This window comes from Lasiodiplodia theobromae (genome assembly GCF_012971845.1).
Source record: "Lasiodiplodia theobromae strain AM2As chromosome Unknown scaffold_18, whole genome shotgun sequence".
Taxonomy (NCBI): Eukaryota; Fungi; Ascomycota; class Dothideomycetes; order Botryosphaeriales; family Botryosphaeriaceae; genus Lasiodiplodia; species Lasiodiplodia theobromae.
In genome coordinates this window covers 136,780-155,779 of record NW_023336388.1, presented here as the reverse complement: position 1 = coordinate 155,779, position 19,000 = coordinate 136,780, and the positions used below count along the sequence as shown (strand labels likewise).

Genomic DNA, 19,000 nt, shown 5'->3' with positions numbered 1-19,000 from the left:
AGCCGATCCCGTAGCCTGAAGCAAGCGTGCGCGATAGGGGCGATCAATGGCTAAATGAACGTAGTGGGATATATAGCGACTATCTCTACTGCGACAAAAATAGATCAAGTGCATGATGAGAAGAATGCTCTGTCCAATTGCGTCTAGTGATTTATTTTTTTCTTTCCAACGTGTAACGACTCCTCTAACCAGCAGTGTAAACCATTCTTAAAAATGGTGGCACACATTAACCTGGCCCAGGCTGCATGTGCTGCCACCCGCCCTCAGCAGTCCATTTTCCGGCTTTGGTGTAATCGCCTGAACGCCGTCCATTCATGTACGCAAACCGGAAATATTCAGGAAGTTCAATATCCTGGCGAACCCAAGTGAAGCTCGTCTTGTCTTCGTCCAGATACGCCCGGAATCGTTCGACATCGTTTACGAGGACGCTGACGCCATCATACTTTTCTGGCAACGGCAGCTTCCACTCGAACGTGATGTTGGGCATGATACTGTAGTCTGGATCAAAGACGTTGTGGATAATGGGAGGAAGAATCTCGGGCAGCAACGTTCCAAGATGCGCATCCTGACGAAGCTCGAGCGGGGTTTGCAGAATGCTGTCGAAACCCCAGCGAGCAATTCCGTTGATGAACAGGCCGACGAGAATACCTTGGTACAGGAGACTCGGCCGGTTCTGCATCGCCGTGCCTGGAATAAGTAGAAGAGCCAGGATATAATGGTGAATGCGGACGTTCATCTTCGGAACCGCCACCAGGGCAAGAATGCAACCGCTCATGATACCATAAATGACAAGGTACCGCGGAAGCCGTCCTTCGACACGCAGAGCGTAAGCTTGGCCTAAAGCGATGCAGAAGAGCGAAAGGACGATGATGATGAGAGCTGGAACAGCGCCAGGTTGCTGCTGGATATCGTGCGGCGTAAGACGCTGAATCGGGATCTTGTCGAATGTGTAGTTGTTCAGTGCACCAACCCAGCAACCACCAAGCCAGAGAACAGTCTTCTCGATCTGAGCGGTGAGACCGTCCAGGGTGGGGCGAACGGAGAACTTGTACATGACAAAGGCGCAGAACGCGGCGGGTAGGAAGCGTCCCAGCGCCATGCTGACAAGAGCATGATAGTCGGTAAGGTCAGGCGGGTCCGACGCCAGTGCGACGTGGAAGAAGATGCCGAAGAAGACTGAGGGGAAGAATACGGCTGGCGATGTGGTGAAAAGGGAGAGGATGACGGTGAAGGTCAGCGAGACTGCGAAAAGAGACCAGCGCAGATCCTTGCATTGTGATTCGGTCCCTTCGAGAAATGTGTACGAGAGCGGAAAGTAAGAATCAAAACCGATACTGTCGATGTCATGATGTTTGGAGGAGGGGAATCGACTCTGAGTGCCGATGCGTGAAACGACGCCGCAGCCACCAGCCTTGTTGCTGACGAAGCCGGCATGGATGGCAGCGCCACAGATGAACGAGTCACCGCGGTAAATGGTGCTACCGACGTTATCCTCTCCGTCGCCCTCCGTGGGACCACCAATCACGAGAGGTCTGTAGTTCACCTCCTGATCACCGACGGCATGTGGGTTCACGACCTCGACACGCTTGCAGTTGGCGGGGCAGCGAAAGGCAAAAGAGTTGTTCCCGAAAGGACGGCAGTTGTCTCCGTTCAAGCCGCATCCGTTGTTATCGGCCCTGCAGCAAGTCAGCCAACCGCTGCCCGGGCTCCAGTTCGCAGGCACATGCATACCAGAATCGCGAAAGGCACGTCAGCCTCAGCGGGGAGCCATAGTCGCCAATATCCGAAGAAAAGGCCGACTTTCGCAGCACCAGCGAGAAACAGAGGAGCCAAAGAGCATAGAAAGCCACCAGAAGCCAGCCCTTGTGCTTTCGCTTCGGCACATACTTGTCCAACAGTCGCGGCGGGGCGGTCTGGATGGCGGGGAAGAAGGGGGTGATCTTATAGGGGCGCGGAGGCTGGGGACCCTTGATCCACGTGGCGATAGAGTTTACGACGCGGTTGACAGGCTTTGGGACATACTCGGGCGGGCTAGGCGGGGCGGGGAGGTCGTCGATGTCGTCGTAGCTGTAGTGATGGTTGTTGGTGGCGGTGGCATCGGAGTCTACGGTACTTGTGGCATCGTCACGATACTCCGCATGCGGGTGCTCGTCGTCCTGGTATTGTTGCGACATGTGTGTGGTACCCGATGCCGGCAGATGGTCTGGGTCGGATCAGCTGTCAGACCGGAATGCGCCGGAGTTAGTGGCGGGAGAGCGCAGCGACGTCGGCCAGCGAGAGTCGTTGAGCGGGCAGCGTGGGATAATGATGGACTGGTCGAGAGACAAGAGAAAGGCAGCGGAGAGGCTTGGGAAAGGAGGGAAGGTGTGGTGGTGGTGAGGCGTCAGTCAGCTGGGCGAATCGTACCTGCATCCTGGCGTTGGTCATGACGTGCCCCGGGAGCACGGCCGGGCAGCTCGTGGCTCTCGTCTTCTCCGAACTTTGTCCACCCCATCTCGAAGCAGCAGTCGACGTGGTTTGGGAGCCCGACTGGCTCGAAGCGGCTAGGATAAGGGCGAGCGACGCTGACGGGAGGCCGTCTCCACTGCGGTGCGCTGGCGCCAGGCCGCCCGGCCGCCTTCCTGCCTGGATGCCTCAGGGCCGGCGCGTCGACCAGTGCCGTCCGCACGCGTCCGTGTCCGTGCCCGCGCGCTGGACGGGAGTGCCGCACTCCGAACGGGCAGCTCGCGTCTGGTTGCTTACAATTGCAGCTCTCTTATCGCCGACGCTATCGCAATCCATACCTCACCATCGCGACAGCGCACTCCCCATTCTTCCCCACATTCCTTGCTTCTGCCTCTCTCCCATACCGCTGCACCAGTCCGGACCTCATCCATTTGCCCAAGATGGAGGCCAGCAAAGAGCTGCCAAAGCCCGTTGACCTTTCCCACCATCTCTCGCGTAATGCCAAGAACAGGGTGCCGTCGTCTATGAAGTCCTTCTACAAGTACTTTTTGATTCCAGGCATCGGTCAACTTGCGGGAGGTCTGACTCCTTGACGATCCCCCAGCAGTCAACTGAGCGCTCATGCGATAAATTCAGGTCTTCCTAACGAGAAATATTTCCCCTACGACGACTTTGAAGCCCGTGTAGCGCTGCCTGATCGCTTCAAGCCCACTCCCAACAACCCTGTCGACCCTCCCACTGCTGAATTGTCCAAAGCCTCCCTATCCGACTCCCCTCAGTCCACCCGCATCATTGTTCCTCACACCTCAGGAACCACTGATCTCTTGCGGAAAATCGACTTGGACACGGCTCTGCAGTACGGCACCGCCCAGGGTTACCCTCCGCTCTACCAATTTGTCCGCCAATTCACCACTCAGAATCTTCACCCCAATGTGCCTTACCAGGGCGGCCCTGAGATTATTCTGACCTGCGGCTCTACCGATGGTTTCTCCAAGGTCGTCCAAGCTCTGACTAATGAGTGGGACGAGGACCGGGACCCCATAGATGACAGGGAGGCCGTGCTGGTTGAGGAGTACTGCTACACAAATGCCATGCAGGCTGTGCGCCCTCGCGGCGTCAACGTTATACCCGTCAAGATTGATGACGAGGGTATGATGGCCAAAGGCGAAGGTGGTCTCGAGGACGTTCTCGACAGCTGGGATGCCTCGAGAGGCCGACGCCCTCACCTGATCTACACCGTAACGTATGCAATTTCATTTGATTTCCAAGAGCCATCATTGCCATTCACTTATCCCAAGCTTCAGCCTGTGCTGCTGCGTGATTGCTCTTCATGCTTAAGACGAAGTTGTTGAATAATCCAAACACTGACAAATCCGCAGAGTCGGTCAGAACCCAACCTCCGGCGTGCTCAGCGTAGAGCGCCGCAAAGAAATCTACGATATTTGCGTCAAGTATGACATAATTATTGTCGAAGATGACCCCTACTGGTACCTTCAATATCCGTCGTCATCTCCCAACTCCACCCCTTCGAAGCCCGAAGGCAAGTCCTCAGGCTTCGAGTTCCTCGACTCCCTTGTGCCATCGTATCTTTCGATTGACTACCAGGGCCGCGTCATCCGCATTGACACTTTTAGCAAGACGGTCGCTCCTGGATGCCGTCTTGGCTGGCTCACTGCACAGCCTGCCATTGTCGAGCGCATCCTGCGTCTAACCGAGACGTCGACTCAACAGCCCTCAGGCTTCGTGCAGGCCATGATCGCCGAGCTCCTCATGGGTCCGCAAAGCAAGCAGGATGGCGGCCAAGGCGGCGCCAAGGATGGTCGTGGTTGGGACGTCAGCGGGTGGGTACGCTGGCTCGAAGGGCTGCGCGGCAACTACGAGCGACGCATGAACACCATGTGTGACATCCTCGATGGTGGCAAACAATTGGTCAAGACGGGCCGGCGCAGCTCGCTGAGCTCGCTCGTACACCCGTCCTCCTCCAACGGCACCGTCGAGGACTACGACGCCGACGAATGGGCCGTCGTCGAAACCAACCAGATCTACTCCTTTATCCGCCCGATCGGAGGCATGTTCGTCTGGATCCGCTTCGACTTTACTACGCACCCGCTCGCCAAGGTCATCCCCCACGCCCGCCTGTCGCGCGCCCTCTGGATCTTCCTCACCACTGTGCCTTACCGCGTGCTTGTCTCTCCTGGTAGCATCTTCGCTGCTACGCCAGAGTTCGCCAAGCGCGATGGCTACAACTGCTTCCGCATGTGCTTCGCCGCCTGCCCTGAGGAAGAGATCGCGCCCATCACCCGCCGCTTTGTTAAGGGCGCTCGCGCCTTCTTCCGCATCCGCGATCCCGCTCGCATCGATAAGATCCTCGAAGATGATGACCCAGGTGTCGAGAGCCTCGAGGACGTGAAGATGGGCGGTCTGGCAGGATTTGGATTTTGCTGAGAAGTGAGAAGAGGAGGAACAATGGGGAAAGAGGTCGGGTGGCGCTTCGAAAAGCGGAGTTGTAAAGATTGATTCAAAGCAATGTCGGGGCCATCATGCTGATCTAACTAGAAAAGCTCGGAGAGCCCTCTTGCTATTTTTTTTTAACAGTTGTGGGGAAATCAGGAGGAACCAATGTTGGTATTGACAGATACTGCCATGACGACATCTAACAAGGATTACGACCTACATGATTTCTTCTACAATTTGCGATTTTTGAGAGGGAGGGACCGCGGTTCAATTACTTTCCTCATTTTGGTATCGTTTGACTTGAACCCACCCTTCATTCTTTACCCTTTCTCAATCCAGCACAGGAGTCCTAAAATTCCGATTGTACAATCGTCCACTTGATCTAAACAGATGGTACAGAAGATATCAGGACACAGGTTGCGTTTCCTCAAATGGCCCCGAATGTGTTTTTAACTACTAGTGCTCTGCATCAACCCCTTTATATCGGCAGCTGAAACTGATATTCAGATGTACTCGTGCAGTCCGAAAAGCACATCTACACCCGGATATTTGCTTCAACTATCCACATGAGAAGAGCCCAACCTCCTTCATGGGAGGATAGCTGAGATCTTCTGCTGGCACCCACCATACCGCCGCCGCACCTTGCCATTGCGTCCTCTACCGGGCCTCTCAAACCCACAAGCCAACCCCGTCACTTCATCCCGCCTCATACCACCACAACGCAACACCCCACCCTTCCCCTTCTGCGGCAGCCTCCTCAGCTCCCCCCTCACCCTCGCATAGTCTCCAAAAAACTCGTGCCCCCTCGCATCCCCTTCCACCTTCTCCACCACCCCATGGCCAAGCGTGACGCACCAATAGCCCCCAACATCTACCGCATGCGCTTCCGGCCCCTTCCCTTCCTCTAGCATCACCGAATACACCTTCACGCCACGCCGAACGCGCGCCTCCGCAACCGTCGCCGGGAACACCCACGCCGCGCTCTGCGCGTCGAACACGGGGTGCCACGGCGTGACCAACAGCTCGCCCAACTCACACAACGCGACACTACGCAGCGCCGTCTCGACGACAGCAGCGACGCGGCGAGGTCCAGCGGGCGTGAGGACGGCAGCGCCGGGCCGCAGGAGGCGGACGGGGATGCGGCGGCCGGAGGCGAGGAGGATGCGGGACGGGCCGGCGAAGCAGGGGTTGTGGGGGTTGTTGTAGGCGGCCATGGAGATGACGCGCGAGCTTGGTTGTGCCGCCAGGCCGCGGCTGCTGGAGTAGGAGTATGCCGGCGGAGACCGCTGCTGCTCGCCGCGCGCGGCGGCTTCGGCGTCGGCGCGGGCCTGCTTCTTGACGATCTCCATGAGGCGGTCTTGGGCTTTGTCCCAGGAGGTGCTCTGGGCTTCTTTGAAGTGGTGGAAGAGGGGGTTGGTGGCGACGAAGGCTTTGGGGCCGTGGTCTTTTTCGTTGAGGCAGAGCTGGTTGCGGTAGGCGTGGAGGAGGGATGGGACTGTTTTGCACACGCGGTCAGCTTCTTTTGTGCGTTGGTTCTTGGGGATTAGAGTTGTTTCACTGACGGTAGTGTTTGCCCCATCTGTCGAAATACATTGGGCGGAACAGGGCTTGCATTACTTGGCCAGCCGGATCCGCGCTGCTCGCTCGCGCCTCGTCGAGACTGGACCCGAGATCGTACAGGAAGTCCTGGCTGCCGCTTCCTGCGCAATCGCTGGACTTGATCTTCCGGATAAGCTCGTCGAGCCTGGTCAGGGCCTTGTCCAGGTCGTTTATAGGCATAGTAATGTACTCTTCGTCGCCATCGAGTTTGGAGAGCGAATTCAGGAACTCGCAGACCATCGAACGGTGCAGGTGGTACTTTGCGAAGGCCGGGTTAGGGTTTTTCGGGATGCTAGACGCCTCCGTTGTGATCTTCGCTGGCTGAGAGCCTAGTCCTGGACCCGTGTACTCGAGTGCCGCGGATATCGTGATCGAGGCAGAATTGGACTTCTCGAGCTCCTTTGGCCAGACAAGCAACACGTCGCGTGTTTGTCCGTATTGGAGGTTGTAAAGAGAGATCTCCAATGCGTTTTCCTTTTGTCTGTACAAGGCCGCGCCCTCTAACGGCTTTGGCATCTCCGAGCAGCCGGAGACGGTGACCCTTAAAGTTGCAGATGTTGTGAAAGTTGCAAATAAGTTTGCAATGGCGTGCGTAAAGATCGTCGCTGAATGAAAATATTGGTGAGCGAATATTCCTGGAAAGGACGACAAGACTGACCTATAAGAAACCCATTGGGGATGAATCCATAGTATCCTCCACCTACCTCGGCCATTGACTGTAACAGCCCCGAGCGAAGGTTATACCCAAAGCCGAAGATATGGAGTGAGGGTACAACGGAGCCGCCTTCCTTTCCAGTTTCACGTGCAATCAATTTCCGTAAAGCTGGCACGTAGCCCTCCACCGGAGGCATGACGTTCGGCAAGCCATCCGTCAGCAGGTAGATCGCAGAAAGCGCTTGGTTGCTAGACTTCTCCGCTGACCGCAGGCCGGCAGATGACATCATTTGATATCCTTTCCGGAGGCCCGCCCATAAATTCGTTGCCCCGTTCCCTTCGAGGGACTGGACTTTTGTTATGATAGACTCGCGAGATTCGCTCGTCACATAAGTGAGCTCCTGCGCTATCTGCTCCGGATTTCCATATCAGTCATGTGCTCTCCAACAGACGGGGTAACTTGGTAATACCTCGGCGTCATATCCGAACGTGACAATCCCGATTCTATCTTGCTCGTCCAAGTTCTCAATAACAGCGAGAGCCGCGTTCTTAACCAGGTCCAGCACCGAATGGCGATAGCTGGGCTCATTCCCGGACTGGTCTCCTGAAGCCGACTGGGCGCCTACTTCCACGGGGCAATCGACAAAGTCTTCCATGCTCCATGATACGTCGATCACCAGGACAATGTCGACCGGCAGGCGTTGTCTTTCGCCTAAGCTTGCCGGAGCCCCCTTCGGTGAACGTACTGAGACAATTACCCCGTCCGAATCCTGCGACCGATGAATATCGAGCCCGACAGATGTAGGGTCGATCTTCTTTTGCTCCTCGGGTGAGCCATCGCCGACCAATTCCCAATCTTTCTCGTCGCCGGATAAGCTTTCGGGCGTTGTGGCTGGCGCCTCATTTTTGAAGCGAGTTGGAAGGGACACCATTGTTAGCGGGATCAAAGATGACTGCAGAAAGGGTGAGAGAGTGATTCGATCTTCCGGGAATCTCTCTACTAGCCTTGTTAGTATTCAATTGATGCAGGCGGTCAAGATGAAGCCTCCTGTAACTCACTGCTTTTGGATATGTACCAAGCTGATCACTGTTTCACAAGAATCAAAAGAAACGTGAGGCTCCTGAAGTACTCAAAAGTTTGCAAGAGGCAAAACTCGGCCGATGCAAGCTGAGTCCGTGAGGCAGATTTTGAAGGCAGCTGCGGTGTCTGCGTGCGTGTGGGGAGTTGGTTGGCCCACGGTTCCTCCGCAGTGCTGCGCCGCATCCTAGCGCACCGATCATAATCCATGGCGGTGGCCAGAGATCACCCGCGAATCGTTGCTTCATACCTGTTTGGGTTAAGATCTCGGCGCATCAGGTTGGCGCCGAAGAGGTGGCCATCGTTCAGTGGCTGTGCCGGCGTCTGACATGGCCCTTGCACGCCTTAACCCACCGCACACCGCCAGCTTGGGTCAGATCTGTCAATCTCACGAGGCTGAGTTGTTATGGCCAAGGCCTGACCGACGTTTCGTTGCCTGAAGCATATCCACCATCGTTCGATCTAGAGTTTCTGGAGCTCAGTGCTCCCCAGAAACCCACTATTGAACTCATACCGCTACTACGCAAGGTCTAGCTTTTGACCAAGTGCCAATGATCCTTCAGAAATGTCTATTCTATGAATTTCTCTTATCTAAAATCATTCCTAATGACTTTATTGTCGGATTTCGTCACTGGCTCGTTGTCGTTTTTTTTTTTAAGCCTTCAGCCACAATAGATGTGCTACACCCTTGGCAAATGAAGTCGCCAAATGAAAAGTACCCTTCGACATTGAGAAGTCAGCTTACGATAATTGTCGCTGAGCTCTGCAGAATCATATCAACTATGAGAGTTTGCTGCTATTGGTGTTTTCCTACCTCCGGTTTCTCGCTGAGATATTAAATGAGGAATTGGCCCATTGTTGTTGAAATTATAAGTTTGTGGCCACGGCAGAACGCGCTCTATGACTTGCGAGTTGTTGGAGATTGGAGATTGGAGATTTGTTTCGACGAATCTTTCACGAGCCTTTGGAATGTGTTTTAGCACGATTTGTGTGTAGGAATGCGAAGTCGTTGGAATACATCATATTGATATCATCAGAATTGCAAACTGGCACGTGGCTGTACAACTAAGCTGTCAAATTTGCGGACATAGGAAAGGGGTTCACGGAAGAAGCCTAACACAAAGAATGATTGATCAAGAGCTAGTAATTGTGTGACTTCTTGAAACAAACTTGATGAAAATGTACACGTGACGACCCCGCACCCTGACGTGCTCCAGGATTGGTCCCTTGACGATTAACCGGAGGGGTATAGAAATGTGGCCGAGTATTGCTTTGGCGTGTCCCTCGTATCCGCGGGGCGTAAATGGTTGATGAGTTGAACGCCAGGCGCCACAAAAAGCGACCCTTCGTAACCATGACAGCGAGCACACCACAACGCCACAAAACTCACCTATGTGACTGGTTTCTCTAAGAATAGTGGGAAGGAGTTCGGCATTTGCCGATTCTTCACAGGGTGCATCATGTGGACCACTAGTGGGGTGACCCGTTCAAGAGGGAAAATTGATGGTCTTTGAGGACGACACCATTGGGTGTGTTAAGATCCCCGGGTATAGCGTGACAGAAGATTATGCTAGGAAATTGGAAGGGTTCCGTAGATGAGGCCAGAGTCCTCCGCTGCCAGAGAGGAAGATGCGGTCTGATCGTGTAACAAATTCAAGAAACAGATTCAAAGAAATACAAGCGCTATTCAACAGCAGCTGCCACAGGCATACTGCCAATATCGCCGTCGGCCTGCATGCATGCCGTGGGGTATAAGAAACGAATAAAAGCAAGACTCGAGCAAAACCAGCCGATCAATCGGTGTCTCGAGTACAAAGTTCCGAACGATCAAGCTGTGAGACAATACAATAGCTCATATGGCTGCGTTGGAACACGCCAACAATTTCTCGGTCCCATTCATCAATGACGCTCTCCAGTGGGAACGTCAATGCTCCGCCTCTTCTCCCGGTCGATAACTGGTACGTTAGGCTGTTGTGCTGCAACGCGTTCGAGCAAGCTTCCAGGTTGGAAACGGTTACCCTCATTGAGGTCGATCATGGGTCCCTTTGCCTTGCTACCGTCCATGACGCCGTGGCCGAAGGGTGCTGCGGAAGCCGTAGGCCCAAAAGTCGCAGATGCAAGCAACCCGCGTCCAGTAAAGGCCTCAGCGCTATTATCTGGGACGTTGGAGTGGTTATTGGCGATGTAGTTGATCCTCTGTCCATGGCCGCGCAAGCTCTTAGTGCGATCAACGCCGGAAGTTCCGGGTCGAGTTGCACTTGGATCACGGCGCGCACGCCAGTCTTGGCTGGGCGGGATGGGAATGGGCACGTCAGGGCTCGTGGCGGCGTCAACTAGTCCACCCGGACCCACTTGGTCAAGTCGGTACCCTTTCCCTCTCTTTGAAAACTGCGGGGGCTCCTTGTACTGTGGGGTCAGATCCACAAGCGGCTTGGGCATGGCACGGCGAGTGCTGGCTGTCCGTTTGATTTCACCAGATTCTCGGCCTCGGGTGGAGCGGACGGAACTCATCCGCTGCGGGCGGCCGCCGTCCAAGGAAGCACGGTTACCCCGTGTGTGGAGGGCATCAGCAGAGCTGAGGAGGGACGGGCCCTCGGTGAACGGGCCGGAGTTTTTCAGATTCTTTTCACGCTCCGCTAGCAACTTCTGGCGTTGCGAATAAGCACGGCCGAGGAGACCGCCGGCGGCGAAGGTGCCGTCTTCATCCTCGGATGGAATCTGCTGAACCAGGGTACTGGGCGATGTCACGTTGGAAAACGTGGTGGGGGAGGTAAGATGCGTTGGTGACGTGAGTTGCGGCTGATCGCGGGTGCGCATCGACGGGAGCCGCCCGCCATTGGCTAGCCCGGAATCATCATCAACCGGGGATCTTGCCGAGTTTGGTGCGGGCGCTAGGCCGGACGAGTCGAATTGACTCATGTCAAGGAGTGGTTTGAACGAGCCCAGCTGATAGTGCGAGTCTATCGACGTGCTCGGCCTGTGAACGGCCATGGCTGGTAGCGAAGCTTGGTTACCAGAGATTTGGCGAGATCCCGAGCCACTATCCTGGGCCTGCTCAGCCGCCTTCGCCTTCTTTTGACCTTCACCCATGACATTGACCAAGTACCAGCTCCTCCACCCTTGCACATGGCTGTAGAAGTCAGCAGCCACCGTCTTGTCGTTTGAGCAGAAGAAGTGCACGTATGTCGACGTCGTCATGAACATGGTAGACTTTTGCTGACTCTTGATAGCAAAGCAGTACTTCTTCGGCGGCTTCACTTTGCGAGACTTTGCATCGGCACTTGGGCTGTAGATGTCAAAGTCAGACAAATGGCAAACGTTAGTCGCATCCTTCCCGCTCTCGTTCTTGGCCAACAGCATTTGACCGTCGTTCCTCAACGTGATGTATCTCTTCGACCATCGTCCGGGCTTCTGAGAATACTGCAGCCAACAAGAATAGCCTTCGGGCTTTTCCGACGGGACAGAGCTGGCCTTGAGTTCAGCATCGTTGCCCCCAGTTGGAGAGTCGACCAGAATCAGCGTGTTCTGCATATCATCGTCCCAGGAGTTCATGACGTCTCGGACATGCTCGTAGTTGCGCAACGGGCGCTGCACGCTGACCTTGGCGAAGAATTCCAGGAGCACCGACGCCTTGGCGTCGATGCCCTCGGACAAAACATTCGCGGCGGTGCGAATGAGCTCCTGCGGAGTGGTGGTAGGCGTGATGGGGAGCAAGATTTTCTGCTTGTTGCACTCGACCATCACTCGTCGGTCGCCTGCATTGACGGCAGAGAGGGGAGCATCGATGCCGGGAACAACCCCACCACCGCCAGCCTTGATGTAGGCATCCGAGTTGTTGTTGTCATTGTTACTGACCTGGCGCGGCTTTTGGGCAGGAATAAAGGGAGCATCATGCTGCTGGTCATCCTTGCGCCTGCGCAACAAGCCAGCCAGCCGCTCCTTTTTGCGGGATGAAGACGGGCTTCCAGGTGAGTGCGGAAGAGGAGGAGCGTCCGAGTCGGAGCTGGCGCCGGCTGTCTTCGCGGTGCGTGGCCTATCCCGCTCAACAGAGCGCTGTCTCTCCTCTTCCTGGCGCGCACGCGCAGCCTGCGCGCGGGCGGCCTCTTGTCGTGCCCTGAGGTCCTCGGCTCTCTTCTCCTGGTATTGGCGAACGCGCTCGGCGTTACGGCGCTCGGCCTCCTCGGCCTCCTGCTGGGCGCGCTGTCGCTCGGCCTCCTCGATCTTGGCCCTCTTCTCGGCCTTGAGCTGGGCGTTCATGCGGGCCTGGCGCTGGCTCTCGCCCTCCAGGAGCCTGCGGGCCTCCTCGCGCGCCAAAGTGGGAGAGTCTGGGGCATCCTGCACGCGGGCGCTCGAAGGGCGGGTTGGCTGGCGAACTGGGGGATTGCTCGCGGCGCGCTGGCGACGCTGCTCGAGCTGGGCGGCGGGGGCGACAGGCTGGGTGGGCGCGCGCTTGATGGTGGTGGGCAGCGGAGGTGCAGTGTGGTCGTGGGCGACGGGCGCGGTAGTTGTGGCTGGGCGCTGGCGGCGGTAGCGTGACATGCTACGGCTCACTGTGGCGGACGTGGGCGTGGGCGGGGTGGGCTCTGGCGGTAGTGGAGGCATGACGGGCGGGTCATGCTGGTGTTGATGTTGCTGGCGACGAACAGAGCGGTAGCGGGAGAATTTGGGTTCCTGGTGGGCGCCAGCGGAGGCTGGGGCGGGCTGGGGTTCTGCAGCCGCCATGGTGACACGGAAGGTTGTACTATGCAAGGGAGGTAGAGGCTCTGCCGTGCGGAAGATTGTGGAATGCGGGCCGGCGTCGACAAGAAGGGGCCAAGGAAGGACCAGGGAAGGAGATCTCGCAGCTGGATCGGCCAGCGCTAGCGTGGTTCGCGGGGGTGCCAGTGGTCACGCCGCGGGAGGACGAGGGCTGGCTAAAATAAGCCGGCTGTGGGCTGGAAGGAACGGCGGCAGCGCAGGGTGCCCATCCCCACACCGGGCGCGATGCCCTTCCGAGCTGGCGCGGTAAGGCTGACGCTCGGAAGGGACTGAGGAACTCGACTTCAGGAATAGCACTTACCGCGCGGGTAGTTGCAGCCCCAGGCGGGGAGCGTTGGGCCGTTTAAACTCTACTTTTGGCTGTTTGCTTCAGCCGCCGGCGGAGCACGACCTGGAGCGCCGCGTAGGGCACGGAAGCCCAAAATCTTATGCAATCCGCAGTAGCACGGGAGATTACGAGGGTTGCAACCGCATGCTCAACGCCCTCTACTCACTCATACGAGGCGCGGCCTGGTCGTAGTCTTGAGATCGCAGCCAAGCGCCGCCGTCAAGACTGCTGCCGATCACGCCGCCGCAACGCCGCTTCGCGCCCTCTCCTTAAAGGCGCGCGGCCGCGCAATCGCCCAGCTGTGCAGCAGCTTCGCACCCGCCATTGCACCCTGCCCCGTATTCCTTCAAGCGCCGAATTACAAGAATGGAGCCCCGGTTCCAGCGCCTCGGCGCGGCCCTGATTTTCCTTTTCGTAGCGCTGTCGCTGTGGTTCCACGCGCCTGCCGCCGTCAACCGCGAAGCGAGCGCGACGCAGCCGCCGTCCAAACCCTTCTCCGCCGGCCTGAACTACACGCGCTTGCACCCTGCCAACTCCACTCTAGGCGTATGCCATCCGCCTCCGCTGCCTGCCTAGGCTTGCGCTGACCCTTCCGCCCCGCAGTTTGGTGCCGTCCTAGCCGTCTCGCGCGAGAACTCGCCCCGGCAGGAGTCCCTGTTCTTCGCCTCCAATTTGACCGGTGTCGACATTATCGTCCCGCATCAACCGCGATGGTCCGATGAACGCCTCAACAAGCTCCGAGCTGAGCATGACTCCCGAATTACACGTGGCTCTGCCCTGGCGTGGCTGGGCCACCTGAACGCCCTCAAATGGTACTCGCCCTTTGGGCCTCCTGCCTGCAATCTCCGCTTCTAATTTTGTGCCACAGGTTTCTAGACTCTGGCCTGGAGACGGCGCTTATTATCGAGGATGATGTCGACTGGGACATCCACCTGCGGACTGTCCAGGTCCCACTTGCCTCCGAGAACCTGCGCGCCCTGTTGGGTTCCGACACGACCTACTGGGGCGATTTGGACCAATGGGAGATCCTCTATCTCGGCCACTGTGGTGATTTCTTCGATGCCGACAAGCTCGACAGCCTCCAGCATCGCGTCTACCGCGACGACACCCTTCTCCCTCACCGGAGAATGCACTCGCACACCAATGAATTCTTGGAAAAGCTCGGCCTCCAAGAAGGCGAGCGCATGGTCCACCGCTCCAAGTGGCCGCTTTGCACCTTTGGCTACGCCGTCACCCGCGCCTCAGCCAACCGCATCCTAACCAAGCTCGCTGCAAGGGAGTCTGATGGCGGCTGCGAGGCCTTCGACGTGCGCATCCTGGAGGCCTGCAGAGACCTGGATTACAAGTGCTATAGTGCCAATCCCGAGCTCTTCCATCACATCTCGGCTCCTTCCGAGATTGCGAATGTCAACGAAGGCGCCGACACGACCGACAGCACGGGCCGATTGCGATCTCAAAAGCTCACCGGCGGCACCACTAACATCGCCTGCGGTGCGAGATCCGCATCTTTCTTCACCAAAGACCCAGCCACCCTGAAGTACCTGCAGAAAGAAGTGGGCGAAAAGGGGCACTGCTTAGGCGATCCCATGGAGCAGGACGCCGACAAGCCTTATTAAATTTAGCAGAGATACCCCGTCCATTTCAGTTTTCTCTTCTCGCGCTTGGCTGTGCGCTCATGTCTTAGAAGATATCCTGGTGTTGAGGTTCGTACGTGCATTTTGCATGTATGCTATCATCCTATCGTACGGTTCGTGGGTCTACAAAGGTTTGTCTTCGATCTACAGTTTTCTCTTGTTGGGGCTTAAGGCGCATGAGGCTAGAGGTGCGAATCAAAATAACGCGATAAGAACTTTATTTCTACCCTACAGAATGGCACTATACCCTGTCGATGCACCGCCATGCGACGACATTGCGGCGTCTGCAGAGCGGAGAGCTGCTAAGCAGCGAATGGGTCGGGGAAGTAGCGATACGTCTGGGCTTGACTGTACATATTGAATATCCATATTTTCATCTGGACATCTGCTTCAATTATTCACCTTGCTTAAGAGCTAAGCCCGGAAGCTGCAGCGGCAGTTGAAGAGGCATTCAACAGCCTATTACCCCTGACGACACAGCTGACTCTGTCGAAGGCGAAGATGAAAACGATCCTGGGTTGGTCCTCGCTATGGTTGAGGCCATGACTCCCTCGTCTTCCCTATTGCCCACTGAGACTGTCCCCTGGCTTGATGCGCTCACCCGCATTAATGTCATTCAGGGCTCTTTTATCAACCAATTCACATCTTCGATCAATCAAGTGGTATCGGTAGCTAAGGATCCACTTACCCGTTTCCGCCATCGGTGCAGAAGCCACGCCTTCGGCTGTACTTTCTCATCTAGACACCTACATAGGACATTCGAATATGAGTTATCGTGTACTCCCGAGAAGCTGCCCCGCAAGATGAAACCCCCTTTTCTCTGTCCAATTCAGGGCTACGGCAAAAGGTATACTGTGAAAAATGCTTTCCAACAGCACATGAAAGAGCATAAATGGATGCCGCGTGCATGCCTTGGGTAGGGTTGTGGTCCTACAGCAGTCTCTACCACTAAACGGTCCTTCAACGACCATCAGCGCCTCCATATTGGAAATCGACGCTGGATTCATCAGACGTGTCTGTTGAAGGAGAAAAGTGTGCGAGTAAGACCACTTGGCAAAATTCCTTCGACTTGAAGCGTCATCTTGCTGGATGTCCCCACAAGCTCGACGAGGGTCACATGGCCGCAGCGCAGCGGGTCGCCGTCGAGAGTATGCCTTCACTCCTCGCATGTGTCTACTCTAGGAGGGCTGTAATAGTACGGTCATTCGGTCAGCTCCTTCGAGACTAAAGCGTCATCTGGCAGGAAATGCACACCGGCTTGACGGAGACCAGATCCTCGCAGCCATCTCAGATTTCCCGCAATGGCTTTGAGGGAGAGGTCTTGAGCTTGGCCGAGGCAAGCTACAATATCCAGAATGCGGCAGACGCACTTTCCCAAGCAGCGAGGGTTTTGGATGGTAGTATTGATTCGGCGAGGCGGAAGAACATGAGCATGTACCAGACGGAAGGAAGGAAGAGGAAGCGAGGATAGCTTTCATGGTGGTAGATTGGACAGCAAGGATGCAGAAAAGACGAGGCGCATAGCTTATTTGATGGAATATCAGGCAGCAGTGATTTAGAGAAAGCGATGCAAGTGGCTTGGATGGAGAAATACACGGAGGCCCTCTGGAACACACTCCGGGCAGCTCAGAGAGCAGGACTCCGGGGGGAAAGGATACCTTGAGCAATGACAACGATGATGGACTGATACTGATCTTACTCTGGTCCCACACAGCAAACCACCCAAGACCTACATTGTCGCATTGAACTACAGTGTCGGACGGGGTTATGAGACAGCTGTTAGTATGGGATCCATGGATATTCCTCGGTAACGAGCAAAAGGTATTTCAAGGGACTCACTCATTGGTGTCTCATATCCCCGTCCGACACATTGTACCTAGTTCATGGTCTACGAGCAAGATAAACATGCCGACCGCCATTGTGGTCTTGGCGTTAGTCATGTTCAGTGGGTAACTTCGGCACTCAATTCGTTCTGGGAGTTCCCCACTTCGTGCTCCATGTTGAAACCACAATTGATTGACCTCCGAAGGGTCTGGACAATAGTTAGCGGAGACTACCTATACACTCGGAGGCAGGACTAAGCCCAAATAGACCGTCTATTTTGGGTAATCAATATGTGCAGCTCTCCGTACTTCAACATTCCCTGCAGTCATTAATAGCTACCTATCTATAGCCTGCTAAACCATGACCGAATTGAGGGTATATCCAGTGGCTCTTAAGGCTTATGTCAGTATGCCTGTCAGTCCAATCACGGTAATGCGACAAGCGAAGTCAAATCCAATCACATGCCGCAGATCGTTAATCGTCCGAAACATTAACCCAACTCAATTGCTGAATCCCGCAGAAGCTGCTGGGAAATACGTAGGCAATAGCACCGTTAGTTCTAATAGTAATGCTGTCAATGTCAGCATGGTCATGGGCGCTCAATTGGCCGGAGAAAAGAACACAGCGTTATTGTGCGTGAGAGTACCTCAGATGAAAATCCATGATACCACTAAGACCAAGGAATACGAGTTCGAGAGATTTTACGAGGGCCGACGCGAGTGTATCACCAGAATGATTCAGGTCAACATGGAGAAGTCGTTGCGTCACCCATGTCCGCAGCTCGGGATTAACACCGTTGTGTGCCTTCAGGAACAAAAAGCTCATGCCAAACCACCTTCAGAAACAAAAGGCTCATGCCAAAACACCCACAGGAGCAAAAGGCTCATGTCAAGCCAAATTACATCATGAACTTCGTCGAAGGTGTTCTGTTAAACTTTCACCCGAGTGCGAAGCCTCTACGGGAAAGCCCCATTTTTCGCTATTCGGCTATCTAGACGACATTAACTTTAACGATGTGCTGTCAACGACACTCGAAGACGGACCTACTAAACATGGCTAGGGATTTGCTGTCCAGCTCACCGGTCAGACAATCAGCAGGTGTGGAGGGCGAGAAGACCGGACTTCATCAACTACGTCCGGCCTGGTGGGGGCCCTGGTGAAATTACTGAACTGAAACACTTGTGAACTTGCTTTTTTTTGCGAGGGATACGAATTTTGGCGACCCACTATACGCGTCGCCGGTCATGGGTTGGCTTGAACCCTGCGCAACCGCCCTTGTTCACTCCTGCAGCAGATTCTCCACCCCCCTACAACGGTCTCCGGCCAACAGAAGAGAGATGCTGATTGCTCCCCAACTTCTTGTGTGTTCCCATCCCCTACCCGTCGGCGTTATATTTTGACCGATGTTGGGTGTCCCTAGCTGCTGCGCCGCGCATTTTCCTTTTTCGGTAAGGCTGCAGCTTCTGCCCTCTGCAGCCGCGTCACACATTCGTTGCGAAATGGAGGCTACAAAGCTCGTCACGCCCCGTTGATCGTCGCCTGTAGTTTAACGCTAGCCGAGAACCGTGCCCAGGCATCATCCTCTATGCTGCAAAACTTTGCTACAGCGCCGGCCTCATGCGAAATACCGGATGCGGATGATTTGCAGCATGTCGCAATGTTGTTAGGCGCATGAAGAAGGCCTCGCTTAGGTGAGCTGCATGCGTTTCGATATTTCCTCAACTGATCACCATATTCATTTGGTAACTATTGTATGTGGGTAAAGCTGATCAATCGGTCAGTAATACGCTGGTCAGCGCAACGCTGAAATGTCACGTATCCAAAAGGGCATGGATAGATTGTCAGCTTTTTCACTGACAAGTGCTTCGCTGTCAGATTTTTCGTTGCTAAAGTCTCGATTGCGAGTGCTTTGTCAGCTCTGATGATGGATACTGGGTGTGTATTCCAGGGGCATGTCCATACGTAGGTACACACTCAAACGCGGCCATTGGACCAGCCTCATCGCGACTCCACGTGCTTCCCCAGGTACATAGGTAAACTCCAATGGCTTAAACAGCCCAGCAATCCTTTAGAAGGCGCATGTGATCACCAATGCACAGATTCCCCAGGCATCGCGATCGAAAACGCCACCAAACTTTGCCCTGACGAACACCACGTGGCGATTTCCGCTAGTAAAGCCGCCGGCGCAAGCCTCTGATCTGCATCCTTTACAAGCTGACACACGGC

At 55.5% G+C, this 19,000-nt stretch overlaps 5 protein-coding genes across 5 annotated transcripts; 2 read left to right on the top strand and 3 right to left on the bottom strand.

Moving 5' to 3' along the window:
- Positions 1-226: 226 nt before the first annotated feature.
- LTHEOB_6257 (LCCL domain-containing protein) lies at positions 227-2,494 on the bottom strand (the record flags this gene model as incomplete). Its single annotated transcript, XM_035515493.1, has 3 exons — positions 227-1,676; positions 1,732-2,203; positions 2,407-2,494. 3 exons carry the CDS (start codon positions 2,492-2,494, stop codon positions 227-229), a joined length of 2,010 nt encoding a protein of 669 aa, XP_035372840.1.
- Positions 2,495-2,885: 391 nt separating this feature from the next.
- LTHEOB_6256 (Aromatic amino acid aminotransferase) lies at positions 2,886-4,890 on the top strand (the record flags this gene model as incomplete). Its single annotated transcript, XM_035515492.1, has 3 exons — positions 2,886-3,024; positions 3,082-3,688; positions 3,825-4,890. 3 exons carry the CDS (start codon positions 2,886-2,888, stop codon positions 4,888-4,890), a joined length of 1,812 nt encoding a protein of 603 aa, XP_035372839.1.
- Positions 4,891-5,486: 596 nt separating this feature from the next.
- On the bottom strand, positions 5,487-8,084 carry LTHEOB_6255 (U-box domain-containing protein; the record flags this gene model as incomplete). Its single annotated transcript, XM_035515491.1, has 5 exons — positions 5,487-6,394; positions 6,462-7,103; positions 7,157-7,214; positions 7,272-7,562; positions 7,623-8,084. The coding sequence occupies 5 exons, from the start codon at positions 8,082-8,084 to the stop codon at positions 5,487-5,489; spliced, it is 2,361 nt and encodes a 786-aa protein (XP_035372838.1).
- A 2,045-nt stretch (positions 8,085-10,129) lies between these two features.
- On the bottom strand, positions 10,130-12,952 carry LTHEOB_6254 (Pleckstrin-like protein; the record flags this gene model as incomplete). The annotated part of the gene is made up of 1 exon (XM_035515490.1): positions 10,130-12,952. The coding sequence occupies one exon, from the start codon at positions 12,950-12,952 to the stop codon at positions 10,130-10,132; it is 2,823 nt and encodes a 940-aa protein (XP_035372837.1).
- Positions 12,953-13,682: 730 nt separating this feature from the next.
- Positions 13,683-14,932, top strand: LTHEOB_6253 (Glycosyltransferase family 25; the record flags this gene model as incomplete). The annotated part of the gene is made up of 3 exons (XM_035515489.1): positions 13,683-13,862; positions 13,920-14,128; positions 14,185-14,932. The coding sequence occupies 3 exons, from the start codon at positions 13,683-13,685 to the stop codon at positions 14,930-14,932; spliced, it is 1,137 nt and encodes a 378-aa protein (XP_035372836.1).
- Between the last annotated feature and the right edge of the window lie 4,068 nt (positions 14,933-19,000).